Here is a 13,845-nt window from a genome sequence, read left to right as displayed (position 1 = left end):
TCATTTACTTCAATCTGAGCCTTTTCCAACTAAGCTACTTCAGAACTCTTGAATTCATATATCTTGCAGCCTGAGGTCTAATGAACATTTCAATAGCTTGAGTTTCAGGCCTTCCTGGTAGCTTGGAAATCAAGGCATCTTTGTTGTTTTTAAAGACCTGTAGGAAGACTTTAGAAGAACGCTATTGTAGTTTGTTATTTAAAAAGTTTCCTCCTTTTTCAAATGACAATAATCACAAATTTGTCTTTTCTGCAGCATTGTGAGCTTTTGCAAATGTTGCACTTTTTTGTTTTAAAGGAATTTGGAATCACAGATTATTTTGAATCACCAGTTGTGTCTTAACCCGGGCTCACAGGCACACACCCTGTGTGCCCACCAGAGAAAGCGAGGGCGTGCAGATGGGCTTCTCTGACACCCCGAGCTCCCATCGAGCCGTTCATCTTCGGACATATTTCACGCTCGGCAGAGATGTACAGGAGCATCACCGCCGACTGGGGGAGAGTCTTGCACAGTTTCCTATTCCCTCAAGGCTGTGGACGTCTAGGAAATTGGAGGGATCACTGTTTTTCTGGGACCTGAGAGAGCCACCTCACCCCCAAGGCTACTGCGTTTGGCTCAGATTGTGCCACTTAGGGGGATCCCCAGCACAGTGGGCTAGTGTTACGTCCCAGACTCAAACCCACAACCTAGCCTTCGAGTGACCATCTTACGGGCTGTAGTACTCAGGAGCCCCTAGAGTTTCACCTTTAACAGTAAACCTCATTACTTTTGATGTGCTGCTTAACCTTGGCTTTTCCCAGGTTATAACTGATCTAAAGACTGAAGTACGGTCAGCGCTGTACTTTTGTATTTAACCATTTTCAGTTGTGTGTTTACTGCCCAGTGATACACAAGGAAACAAGATACCAAAATTGAACTACACAGCTAAAAGAAGATCAGGATTTAAATAAACCAATATGCAAGCAGCATGAGCTGTGAAGGATGATGATGAAGTGTCCAACTAGCAGTTTTAGTTTGCCAAGAAAAACCTGTTACACAGCATCTGTTTATATTGGCTCTGATTTTCTATCATGGGTAAAATGAATCTACTGCAATTAATTTACACTGGCCAGAGTGGAATATTAGGAGTAAAAAAAGATTGTACAGCTAGCCAATTGGAAAACAAAACCCTAGCCTATGGTTTTGTGACCAAGTGCTTTCCAGGAGGGAGGGGACTCACCCCTTGTGGGGCACAGTATCCGCAGTGGGTGTGCTCCAGCAGCAACCTGATCACCCCAAGCCACTGCTCATTCAAAACCTTCTTAACTTCTGAAGTCAGATTCGGTCTGGCTTTTTAATTACGTGAAGGCAACTACCCAGACATAAAAAAAAAACAAACCTACTTAACAGCTAGACAAGAGTGATGTGGGGAATGATCTCCTTATTTGTAAAGCTTTTGCTGCTTTGTGTAATGTATTATAACTTCTCCTACTTAATTTAAGTCATTTGATGTTGGATCCATGTTTTTTATTATTACTGTGCAAAACTAAAGGCTTCTATGGTCAAAAAAATCATTCTTCTTGAGCGATCAACTTATATTTCATATAATCAAAAAATATTTAAAAACACGAAAAGAAATGAAAGCAGGTGAAACGGGATTGGATTGTTTAAATGAAACAGTCAGGACTAAATTAAACAGTACAGTGTAAACCTTGAACTTCTTTGACAATCTTGAAATTCTGAGAACTGTGTTATGAAATCAATAATTGTCAAAACAAAATACTCGACTCCAGTGATAGTGTAACAATCCAGGTGTGTATTTACCTTCAGTACAGAAATAAGAATAATCCAAACATCAGCATGGAGAGAAGAACACAATTCTGTCTGTGAGAGAGAGTAAATAACATTCTTTTCTGCCATCTGCAAAAATACAAAAAGTAGGAATTTCCTTTAAAAATAATAGATAACTAAAAAAAGCCATTGCTTTCAAATAATAATCATAATTTGAGAGCTCGAACAGCATCACATGCTTGTCATTTTTCAATCATGTGTTACATATGCAAACATCTGTTATCAAATTAATTCTCTACTCCGGTACTTTGCAAATGTGTTCACCCCCTTCCATTGATGTTCTATTTTGTTGAATGAAAAATAATATACATATTTTTTTAAATTAATATTTTATTAATATCCAAACACAAATGTTTAAATTGATCAATTGTATGGGTGAAAGAAACTAAATTTTAATCAAAATCTGCAAAGAAAACTACAAAACTTTGAGCATTTAGTAAGACAACAACTTGAAGGGACAATGTTTTGTTAACTTTCAGGGTAAATGGCTCCAGAATTCAAGCACATTTGCAAAGTATTCATGGAAATTTGCATGGGCTTTGGCTTTTTTTCAGAAGTAATAAAATTCTCTATTAATATTAAAACACACATGCAAACCAATCCTCTGTCCACAGAGATGATCTTTGCATGGTCTCATTTGTATTTGCACCAATTTCTACTGCTTCAAAGAACACAGCTTTTATCATACACGTGTCTGTATCATGAATAGATCAACTAAAAAGAACCGTCCAATTTGAATTATTTCACGTATCAACACTGTATGCAGGTTTTAAAGACTAAATACTAACTACCCCCCCCCCCCCCCAATTTCTTCAAAGCACAACCTGACATTCTCTCACCTTCACTACACCACTGATGGATCTCACACATTGCACTGGGTCCATCAGACCCCACACTGTCAAAACAAGGATATCTACCAACATCAGTCCTGTCACCAGCCCCATGAGCTGGATATCTTTGATGATCTGAAAGAGAATAACAAAGGATTCTTAATTTGAGATCTGTCTGCTCTGGGCAAAGCTGGGATGAACTAGAGTAAACGCACAAAAAGATGCACATAGAGGTACAGTAGTGAGTCGTCCCAGGTGTTGAAATCACTATCAGTTCAAGACCAGAGATGGAAGGGTTACATTCACAGAGGTTTTTTAACAAAACCATGAGTCACACAAGCATGGGAGGGTTGAGTGGACAGCTGTGCACACTGTAGTCAGGAACATGTGCTCTCGGAGGCCCTACTAAGGAAAGCCTTGCTGCTGTGCTCAAGAAGAAAACCCAGAAGAGCCAGGACAGCAGGATCCCAGCCCTTCAGACGTTGCAGAGATTATCTGTGATTTATCATCATTCATAAACCACAAACTTATTGTCTGGAGGGATCAGTCACTGGATCATAGTAACTGGAGGGGTCAGTCACTGGGCCCTGGGACCCCCAGAGGTTTCTTTTCTCTCACTGGAAGTTTGCGATTTACTTCCTCTGTGCCCACATGGTATACTAGGCTACCTGGTATGAATGGGCTAGATGGGCTACCTCTGCTTGCCTCAGGCCTCTTCTGATACTGTATTCAGTCTTTTTTTAAAAACATTTCCTTATATTTATTGTTCTTAGGGAAAGAGTCATTTAGTTTAAAACCAGAGACGGCATACTTAAGCAGGTATTTATGGACAGCTGCTTGTGAATTGTGCTGCACATTTATTTCCTATATGAATCAGCTGCACATAGGTTTCTTTCAAAGGTACTCGCTGCTGTTTTTTTAGAATACTAGAACCAAACTAATGTGATTGGTTATGGCTGCCTTCATGGTCACCTATTTAAATGGGCCATAGAATACTTTTTTGTGAAACACCTTGCAAGACTTTGGTGTAGCTCTTAGAACAAGGTTGTAAATACTCTAATAACCCTCCATAAAATAGTTGTGCTAAGAGAAGGTGTAAACTCAATCCCTCTTATCCAGCCGTTTGATATTGCTTGCATTACTGTATTGACTAGCAGAACCGGCACCAAACAAGAACATTTCCGATTATCACAGTTCAACCCTCCACTCCCATTAAACATGATTCAATGTTTGAACTTCCCCCTCCTGTGTTTTTTTTATTTTCCCTTTTAAACCCCTGCAGGAATTTTAAGCACTATTTGTAGAAGGCGGCTATGCAATCTATCCAGTGCTTGCAGATATGAAACAAATGTTCCCATTGTTTTGCCAAAAAGAAAGCTAAGTCACATTAGCAGCCAATAAAATCCTGCATGTCATTTTTTCAATTGTTTTTGCCAGGTCTCACAGATTTGAAGTTAGTACCTTCAGAAGAATTTTAATCCTTTCAATCGCTCAGACCCTAATAGGTGGTATTTGGGAATCCGGCATAATATGAAGTAAAAACATAAATTGCACCAAGACTGCAACAGCAGAGCAGTTATCAGATTAAATAATTAAGGTCGTAGCTCCCTGGTCCGGTTTCCATCTTAAATTCCTCCTCTGAAGCCCTGGCTGGGCTCATTAACCTGCTTTGTCACTTCATCTTACTGTGTGACTTGTGCTCCAGTCGGACTGAAAACTCAGCATCGCAACAGGCTACTAAACCACAGTGGTCTCCTGTTGCCTGAGTGGAATTAATGCTCTCTGCACACGCAACCCAGTTTGACCTTACTCCTCTGAAAAAATACTCAATAAGATTAATGATTCAATAAGATTAAGATTAAGATTAAAGAGAATGTAATAATAAAATTGAATTATTACCTATTGTGGCAATTGTCATTTGTAATTATTTGTCATTTAAAGATCACAATAACAGGGCCAGTTAAAAGCTTTGAATTTAGGATATTTGAAGTACTTGCAGGACATTCCCAACAATGGTATGTGATTTCAGTACTGCAAACATGAATACGAATATAGATTATTCTTCAGGTATGCTCTCTATTTGTGATTGGGATCAATGCACCATAACCCAGAAAAATAGGGGTCTGGATGAAAAAAAAATGGCCACAATTTTCTAAATACAAATGGAATTATGCATCAACTGCTGTGGATAGTTAATATTTTCTTCTCCAGTAAAATGGTCTGATCTTCATGGGTCACTATATAGGAATTCAGATGCATAGCTTTTCATTTAAAGCACACATTACAATCAATCAAATTACAATAAACTCCAGCATGAGTAGAAAATGAAAGCTAAAAAATGAGTATGGAGAATAACAACAACAGTTTTCAGAAGATTCCGAAAGCTAAGTGAGATTAAATTGTGAATAGAATGATAGATGAGCAAAATGAACTATCGGTTCAAGGTTCGGGCATTCAGTTCTCAAGAAACTAAACTTTTCTGATTGAGATCTATAAAGGAAGGACAGCTTGCGAAGCTGAATCATCAGTGCTTATCAGGAACAGGCAGCTCTGAGAGAATAAATATGACTGGGAAGAGTGTGAGATCGCAAGCATGTGTAGGAATAAGCAGTAAGAGAAAAGAAACAAGCAGACTTCAGTACAGTGACACTTTGGAGAAATTAACTGACCTTGTCTTGGGACTGTCAGAAAAAACTTGACCAACCCACATGAACTTGAATAACTCACACAAACATGGGGAGACTGTGCAAACCCCACACAGGAGGTGCCCCAGTCCAGAATTGAACCCAGGACCCAGGAGAAGTTGTGACACAACAGCACTAACAGTCATGTCTCATGCTGGCTGTCTCCAGGACATGCTTCAGCTAGAAAAATACACACATTGACCCAAAAGAGGGTTACTAATAAACTAAATACAGATCTTCAATCACCCCCTTAACGTAGGCAGTGTGGTGCCTCTGTGGCTAAGGATCTGCGCCTGTGGCTGGAAGGTTGCTGGTTCATATCCCACCGCTGGGAGAGGAAACCCTGAGCAAGGCCCTTAACCTCAACTGCTCCAGAGGCACCATATACTGTAAATGGCTGACCCTGTGCTCTGACCCCAAGCTTCTTTCCCTGTCAGTGTGTCTCATGAAGAGCAAGTTGGGGTATGCGAAAAGACATTCCTAATACAAGAAATTGTATATGGCCAATAAAGTGATCTAATTAATTTAAAACGTATAAATTAATTTCTACAAGTTCCATAGAAAAGGCACTTTGACCATGCCCAACTTGACCATGCCCAAGTTTATACAGTTTTGCTATTTCTCAACAAATAAGACATCAATTATGCCAAGTCACACAGAATTGCAGGTCTCCACGAAAGCTTGATTGCACTGTAGTCAAGCGTAGTGTCATCTGTATTTTTTAAGTAACTGTCATGGCAGTAACTGTATACTGTGCCAAGCGACCCAGGTAAAACCTACAGCTTCTGGATAATTAGTCAGCTTGGGCAGTTAGTTTCTTGACTGAGTCATTGAAGATGCACATACTGTAAAAGCAGCAGCATACTGTACGTACCACCCTCTTGTCTGGAACACGCTGGGTAAACACTTTGTAAAGCCGCCATGTTTTGGTTAAGATGGGTCCAAACACTAGTGAGCTCCCAATGCATAAGGTCCAGACCCGCGCCTGTGGAAGAGGAACAAGGGCTGAGGTTCATTCATATTTGCATTCACCTGTGCAATACATTTATATTTATATTTATATCTATGGTTACATCTATATTTATATTCATACGTGTGATACGATTTTCTGTGTACTGTTCTGTTCTAGTTTGCTCTTGTGTGTCCGGACTGTGAGTAACTCTTGTATTGTATTGTATGTATTGTACTATTATTATATAATTCGTTACACTGTTGCTGTGTTGTGTGTGTTAAGCTGCTGTTGCACTGCAATTTCCCTCACGGGTTCAATAAAGTATCTATCTATCTTTCTTCAACGGACTTCTCTTTGCACTTCCGCGCAATGAAATAGTCATAACGATGCTTGATTATAAGTAATAATGCTTGAAACGATGTAATACAAATTTTAAAAAATTGTGTTCACCTCCTTTTCAGCTCAGGTTCCATATATAATTACAGTTTTTACATGAAATCTCAAAATGGTTTCAGAGCTGAAAATATCTGGGAGTTCAAGTTAAATGGCTTAATTAAGTCAGGGTCCAATTAAGAAGACCGGAGCTGAGTTGATCTAGAATTTCTTCACTTTTGTGCTCCAGTGTGACATTTTGTATAAATAACAAGAACATGGAAACACAAAGAAAATGATAAATAATAATTGATTATTTTTTGAGTTTGGAGAAACTAATTTGAGTTCAGAGAAAGAAAATATGAGAATTGGCCATTCAAGCCTGAGAAAAGGAGAACAGTTCAAGTGTTCAAGCCACTCAGTCAAAGAACTGCACAATGATAAGTGCAATAGGGGAATCCAGTAACAAATATTTTTACAGAATAGATATAAAACATCAACTTTCCCCGTGAGCAGTTTAGAGGTAAAAAAAATCATTGTCATGATCCAAGATAGATAGTGAAGCTACTTCACTCAGACTGCTTCAATAAAACATCCAGGTGTACAAGTGGGCATAACTAATCACTAATCAAGTGTCAGCCAAAACAAATACAACAAATATAGCAACGATAAACAAATATAACAAAGAGAGCAAGTAACTACCTCTATCCAGCAGTGAAAACACACGCTACTAGTGGGATGAGAAATCTGTATTTTCACCCACTGAGTGCAATTACAGAAAGGAATTAACTTTTTGAACATTCAGATGACTTATAATTAACTTTGGTCAATATGATAAATGGAATTGATAGTATATAGCATAGTACTACTGTAACTGAAATTAGAGAATGAATAGAAAAGGTATTAAACGTAGAAAAATGACCCCACGTACAGTAGTTTTCTCATAAGCAGAGTATCCACTCAATCTGTTGCTATACAGTATGTGTCATGGGAATCAGAGGAGCACAGCCCTACTAAGACACACACTCGAGTCACAGGGAATCAGAGCAGCACAGACCTACTGAGACACACACTCGAGTCACAGGGAATCAGAGCAGCACAGACCTACTGAGACACACACTCGAGTCACAGGGAATCAGAGCAGCACAGACCTGCTGAGACACACATTCGAGTCACAGAGGAACCAGAGACACTGTGGAAGCACTGCAATGGCAAAAGATTGAATGAAACAGAGGTTAAGCCATTATTTTAGTCCAGGCTGTTCAGCTTTGTGATTATAAGTAATCAAATTATATTTGATGATGGCTACTGTTTAAAAAATCATGTTTCCAATTCAAGTGTTTGATTTTGATTTTAGCTGGATTTAATTTATTCCAGCAAATAAATTGTACTCCTTTAACCTCTCAGACACAGACCTCTTCCATTACTGTGTATATACAGTACTGTCCATCTATCTGTATCCTAATATGAGCTGATGTAAGGAGACAGAAAGCAGATTGGAAATAAACACCTGAATTAAATATCTTTCTCAAGATAAAGGCATCTAGGCTATATATTTGATGAAGAATATTCTTTTGTGAAGAATATCCTTTTAAAATTAAGCAGTCCTTGGAAATCATCCAGGGCAAACTCAATTTCTGCTTTTGACTCAGTGATGATCTGGATTTTATAAACAGAACCTTTTTCTCAACACTGTTATATCAATCAGGACTGAGAGGGTATTGAGTTCAACTGGATAGCATTCAATCTTCTTCCAGACTCAACAGGCAGATGTCATCTGTCAGATCACTCTGTTCGTCCCTCATATTAGTGAATTCTGCACCAATATAAGTGTGGAAACTATTATTATACATAATCTAAATTTTGTATTATTTAAATGTTAAATTAGATCTTTTTAATTGTTTTCAGCTACAGAAAACTTACAGATAGCTGCTTTTTCAGAAGGCAGGTCTCAGTCAGGGAAGATGTTAAAATGCAAAGAATCAAATAATTTTATTTTATTCAAGCTGTAGTGTTAAACTACTGTAGCAACTCAGCTACTTTCTTGAAAGAACTATAATATTGTGACTTAAAATCTCACTTTCCTCATTCATTTACATATTCTATTCACTACTAAAGCTTCTCTTTGGAGTGGCATTTTCCATAAATAATTTAACTAGGCCAATGAATGTCCTGGTATGGTCACTTCAAGTTGTCTTATTAAGGAGAAAGAACACTACACAAGTGATGTTACAGCAACCCACCACTAGCAAACAAAAAAACAATAACACCTAACTCCCAACAGAAAGCTTGAACACTGACAAAGGAAAAAGATATAGTATTTAAGGAACAAGACTCCATGGTTTTTGTTTTTAAGAGCCCGAAGTCTTTTTATCTGAGTCAAACGTATATTAAAAAAATCAGCATGGATGAATTTGCTTTCTTAAACAAATTTCTTAAAGTATACATGTCATACATAATGCAAGATCCGGAGGGGGTGGGGAACATGATCTTTGTGTGTCCTTTCTACCACAGGACAGTGGGTTATGGGCTCGTACCTGCAACAGTGTTTTCACAGCGGCTCCAGACAGCAGTGTCTTCTCCTCAATACCAAACAAGACGCCACTGCTATAAGTCAGCACACTCCCAAATAAGGTCAGCACATTGAGATTGGGGCTGGACATCTTCACAATCCTGAACGAGAGCACTGGTGTTAGAATCTGAAGAAAAGCGCCACTCTATATTATAAGGGTATAAAGTACTGACGAACCAACTTGACTCTTAATGCTTAACATTATATCTTAACATAATGCTACCTTTCAAATATCAAATTCCGACATAGGAGCTCAATGCAGTACGTTTATCTTCACATGTGATTGGTGTTGTTCTTTGGTATTTTGGAAACACTACTTGTCCATATTTCCAACACTGAAGCTCAGCGCTCTAATGTTCTTGTTTGTGTAAAATACCAAAAACACATCAAAACCCTGTACAGACAAAGCTTCAAAAACACAAAGAAATTATCCTTCCATTTTTATAGTCCTTTATGACACTGTTTCCCCAAAGGAAGGAAAAAAACTGTAAAAAAACTTTCCATTAGCTTTTCTGTCTCTAAATAAATCTCATTCTTACTTTTACAGCCTTTGAAATAAAGGTCTCAATGAATTCATGTGGTCATTGGCACCAGATATCTGCAGTTGGCTTTCATTTGCAAAGTAGCGGAGGGGAAATCTTTCAGCAGCGCTGGCTATCATGCTGGTTATCCCCAGCTGCTGAAGGGAAGAGGGGCTGATTCAGGTACCTGTTGCTCTTGAAGCGTATCGTGAAGACCAGGAAGAACGCAGACAGCAGAATGCCACCAGACAGCAACGTCCACATCACAGCGCAGAGGACTGGAGATATTGTGGTCTCGGGAAATGAGCTCCTCTACAGGAGAGAAACCATAAAGCTGACACTACGTGAGGGAGGCCGATGAAATAAGATGCACAAGAAGGAATCATTTTATTTAAAGAGCATCTAAGAAAGTAGGTTAATTGGCTTCTGGTAAGATGGCCCTGGTGTGAGAGTGCGCGTGTCTGTGTTTGTATCTATAGTATGTGTGCACCGAAATGGACTGGTATCTCATCCAAAGTGTATCCTGCCTTGTGCCTGTTGCTTGCCAGGATAGGCTCCAGCTCCCATGCGAACCTCGGTTGGATAAAGCAGTTAGAAATTGGATGGATGGACTTGTATGATCACAAAAGTTTTCTATAATTAACATTTGTTTCTTAGATAAATCAGTACACCTGTACCTCTGTTTATACAGGCTCTTTTTAGAACATTTTTTTGATACTATGACGATACTATGTCAATTGTTACCCACATTTCGAAAAACAAAAGCCAATTTCCAAAACACAAAGAATTGATACAAAGAAAAAATCCAAAACCGCTGCTAAATGTAGAGAGTGAAGTGGAAGGTGTCATACAACTCATCTCATCTTTGCAGCACACCCTACTAACTAGTATCACATTCCACTAACTAGTATCACACCCCACTAACTAGTGACTAGTATGGGTGAGAACTGGCACAGAGCCTACGGAGTGGCACGGGAGACATGCGTGATGTAGTGCACTACGTCTTGCCTCGTGCATTGTTCACTTTTGTGTGCACTCTTACTTTTCATAAGAATTATTGTGGTTTAGACTTTATTATGATCCCTAAAGGTGACGTGAAATTGAAAATTGTGGGAAGTGTGTGTAATTACACAAAAAGCAAATGAAGTGGTTCCTGTACTGTACAGAACTGTAATGCACTTAAGTATAATTAATGATGTCTAACTAGGAAAGCGGTGTTATTTATTACTAAAAACGCAAATCACAGTATAAATGCTAGTTATTATTGTTTCTTTTGTCATTTATTGGTAAAAATAAGTAAAGGTAGGGGTGACATTTTGTAATTATTCCCCATAAGGAATTGGATATGTTTTTTTTCTGTATTTAAAAAGGGTTTCTAAGAACAAATTATGTTTGTAAAAAATATACAGGTGAATATTTTGTCAGACTTTTAATAATCATTAAAAATAACAATCTATTCAGTACATGCATTCGCATTTTGCATTATGTGTGCTTTACAACTCAAGACACTTGGAAATGGGTTAAAGAGCAGGTTGTACAGATCTAAGACATGGCTGTTCAACTCCTGGCTTCTTATACCACCTTTCCTATAGGCTCTTTCCACAGCATGCAAGTCATTACTGTGGAACATCCCTACTTGTGAAGCTTGAAAAGCCCATTTGAACATACAGATGGTCTCACCTGATGTGTCACTACAGGATGCAAGCCCTTACACTAATATCACACTTTTTATGTACAATACCTTTAAGAGCTATAGATGTATTTGCATTCTTGTGCGCTGGGTAAACATAAACAAATCATACAGTGGGACAGATTTTGCCATTTTCAAGCTTGATTTCAATCAGGATGTTTAGGTACAACCCTTTAACGTTTTGTGTTCAGACTGCAGTTGTGAGTTCTGATAAGAACTGGTGGGGAAATAAACTAGCTAAATTAACTAACTAAAATTTCCAAGTTACTTATTTGAATTCCTCATTTGGAATACTTTCTGACATTGTCCACTTAGACAGTCTCAGCAACAGTAAGAAATGGATTTGACATACAGTAAAACCATGCAGCTCAGAGTGAACATTCCCAGTGTTGGATGAACACTATAGTCTGAATCCAGTTTCTTTCCAAACTGTCAAACACAGCTTAGTTACTGCTGCTAACAAACCTTAAAGAATTCAACTAGGAATATCTAGAGTGGTACACTCCATCCTTATGAAACAACACTTCACAGAATATTGTCCAGGCAGAACAAAGAAAATGAGACACAACTGTCTACGCATTGCACAATACAACCAGAAAAAAGATAGCTTTGAAGAAATAAGAGCTCAGTTCCTTATAAAACCTTTCAGAACTAAGAACCTTGCAGAAAAATTGCTAATATCCATCCATTTGCTAACTTCTTCATCCAATTCAGGCATGCAGGGGCCAATCTTCCAAGAAGCCAATTCACCTACCCATAGGTCTTTGGAGTATGGGAGAAAACCGCAGCACCTGCAGGAAACACACATGAACGCAGACAGAACATACTGTACACCACGCCGATAGCGCCACAGGTCCAGACATGAACCTAGGGCCCCGGCGCTGCAAGGCTGCAAGGCAACAATGACCACCACTGCACTACTGTGCCTCCAATTGCAAATACCTCAGTATTAAATTTCAGAAAAAAGAGCTGGTGCCAAGTTCACATTTTCAGCCGAGATGAATTCCAGTTAAATGATCCATTCCTTATCCATGTATATGCACACAGACACTCTCAGGGGATTCTCAGTCATTGAAAAGGAATACCTAGGTTTTTGCAGGGACACACTGGAAGCAAGGATTTCTAATGGAAAGGAAAGCGGAATGAGGCAGAACAAGAAACCAAAGGCACACAGTTTTGTGAGTTTTCTGCAGGAGAGGGTGGAATAATTTATCATTTTCTCCCGCCTACTGCAGTTCTATGTCCTCGGTTTAATTTGATTTTAAAGAGGTAGGGTACACATATAATAGCAGTGTCTTCCTTTTAGATGTCTGTTTTTACCTAAGCCTCCACATTCCCTGCTATCTCGTCAAAAGTTATGATGAAGTGAATAATGTTAGTTGTACTGTATAAACAAAGAGTAGGATGATGAATAGGATGTCTTTGGAACTGTTTTCATTCATCGTTTTGAAAGATGCACTACATCCTAAACTCTTTACTGCCTCTTAGTACACTTTATTCTCCTTTATCCTCACGTCACTATCTGACAGAAATACTGCACCATGCCTGGGTGGCCTTCCCCTTAGAAAACAATATTTCAGTTTCTTCCTTAACAGAATACCACACTCACTGCAGTAATGCCACATAGCCTGTTGAGGACTTCCCAGCCCTCTTGTGGATCAATGTCTGGGCCGATGGAGCAGTCTCTGGAGTCACATACGTCACTGCAGTTGAGGGCTGGGTCCATATCAAGCCAGACCACTCTCTTCTCCTCATGTAGTCATCCTAGAGAAGACAAAGGAAAGAACTGCCAGTTTTGTATCGGTGAGAAGAAAAACTGTAAGTTCAAAATATATACAAAATTAAATGAGAAAGGGTTCAACAAGCATTCAAAAGATAAAGGCACTTGTGCCTGGAGAACACTATGAAAACAAAATTTTTCCTAATGTGACTGATGGAATATATGGAAAAACACGGATAACCACCACTGTCTCTTCATTGCGAAATGTACCGAATAATACATCCATTCACACGGGCACAAGTGCAGCTCAGGCACAGCAATCAACCAAGTCAGGGGGCAAGAGGCCAGAGCAACAGGAGAGAACCGTTGCAAACATGTTTCCAGAAACATGCAATCTCCACACAGAAGACTCCCTGGTGCGGAGTCAGTACCAGGATCCAAGAGCTGAGAGCCAGCTGCTCTAAGATGCAAGCATGTAAATAAATGGTCATGTCAAGCTGAATAGAGCTGTGTCACTGGGCACTTGAATATACACAGACTAATGTAGCCACCAGTATATGTGTCCTACACACATACAGCAACACGATTTGACCCCCTGTATGGGGCAGAGCTCAGCAATGGTGAGGTAAGTCACCATTGACAATATAATCCGACATCTGACGTATTTGACATTT

General features: G+C 39.0%; 1 protein-coding gene across 5 annotated transcripts in view; it reads right to left on the bottom strand.

The window, feature by feature from the left end:
* Positions 1-13,845, bottom strand: part of gpr156 (G protein-coupled receptor 156) — a 40,465-nt gene that overhangs the window by 7,238 nt on the left and 19,382 nt on the right. For 4 of the 5 annotated variants that reach the window (XM_015363705.2, XM_015363704.2, XM_015363706.2 and 1 more), the window contains exons 2-7: positions 13,061-13,215; positions 9,949-10,073; positions 9,206-9,341; positions 6,219-6,329; positions 2,670-2,795; positions 1,804-1,899 (exon numbers count right to left, since the gene is read on the bottom strand). In XM_015363705.2, the coding sequence (XP_015219191.2) occupies positions 1,804-1,899; positions 2,670-2,795; positions 6,219-6,329; positions 9,206-9,341; positions 9,949-10,073; positions 13,061-13,177 (711 nt within the window). In that variant the 5' untranslated portion in view covers positions 13,178-13,215. The remainder of the gene's footprint in view (positions 1-1,803; positions 1,900-2,669; positions 2,796-6,218; positions 6,330-9,205; positions 9,342-9,948; positions 10,074-13,060; positions 13,216-13,845) is intronic. The other variant, XM_015363709.2, reaches the window with a different exon arrangement.

This window comes from Lepisosteus oculatus, chromosome 15, assembly GCF_040954835.1.
Source record: "Lepisosteus oculatus isolate fLepOcu1 chromosome 15, fLepOcu1.hap2, whole genome shotgun sequence".
Lineage (NCBI taxonomy): Eukaryota > Metazoa > Chordata > Actinopteri > Semionotiformes > Lepisosteidae > Lepisosteus > Lepisosteus oculatus.
This window is presented reverse-complemented; position numbering and strand designations above follow the sequence as displayed.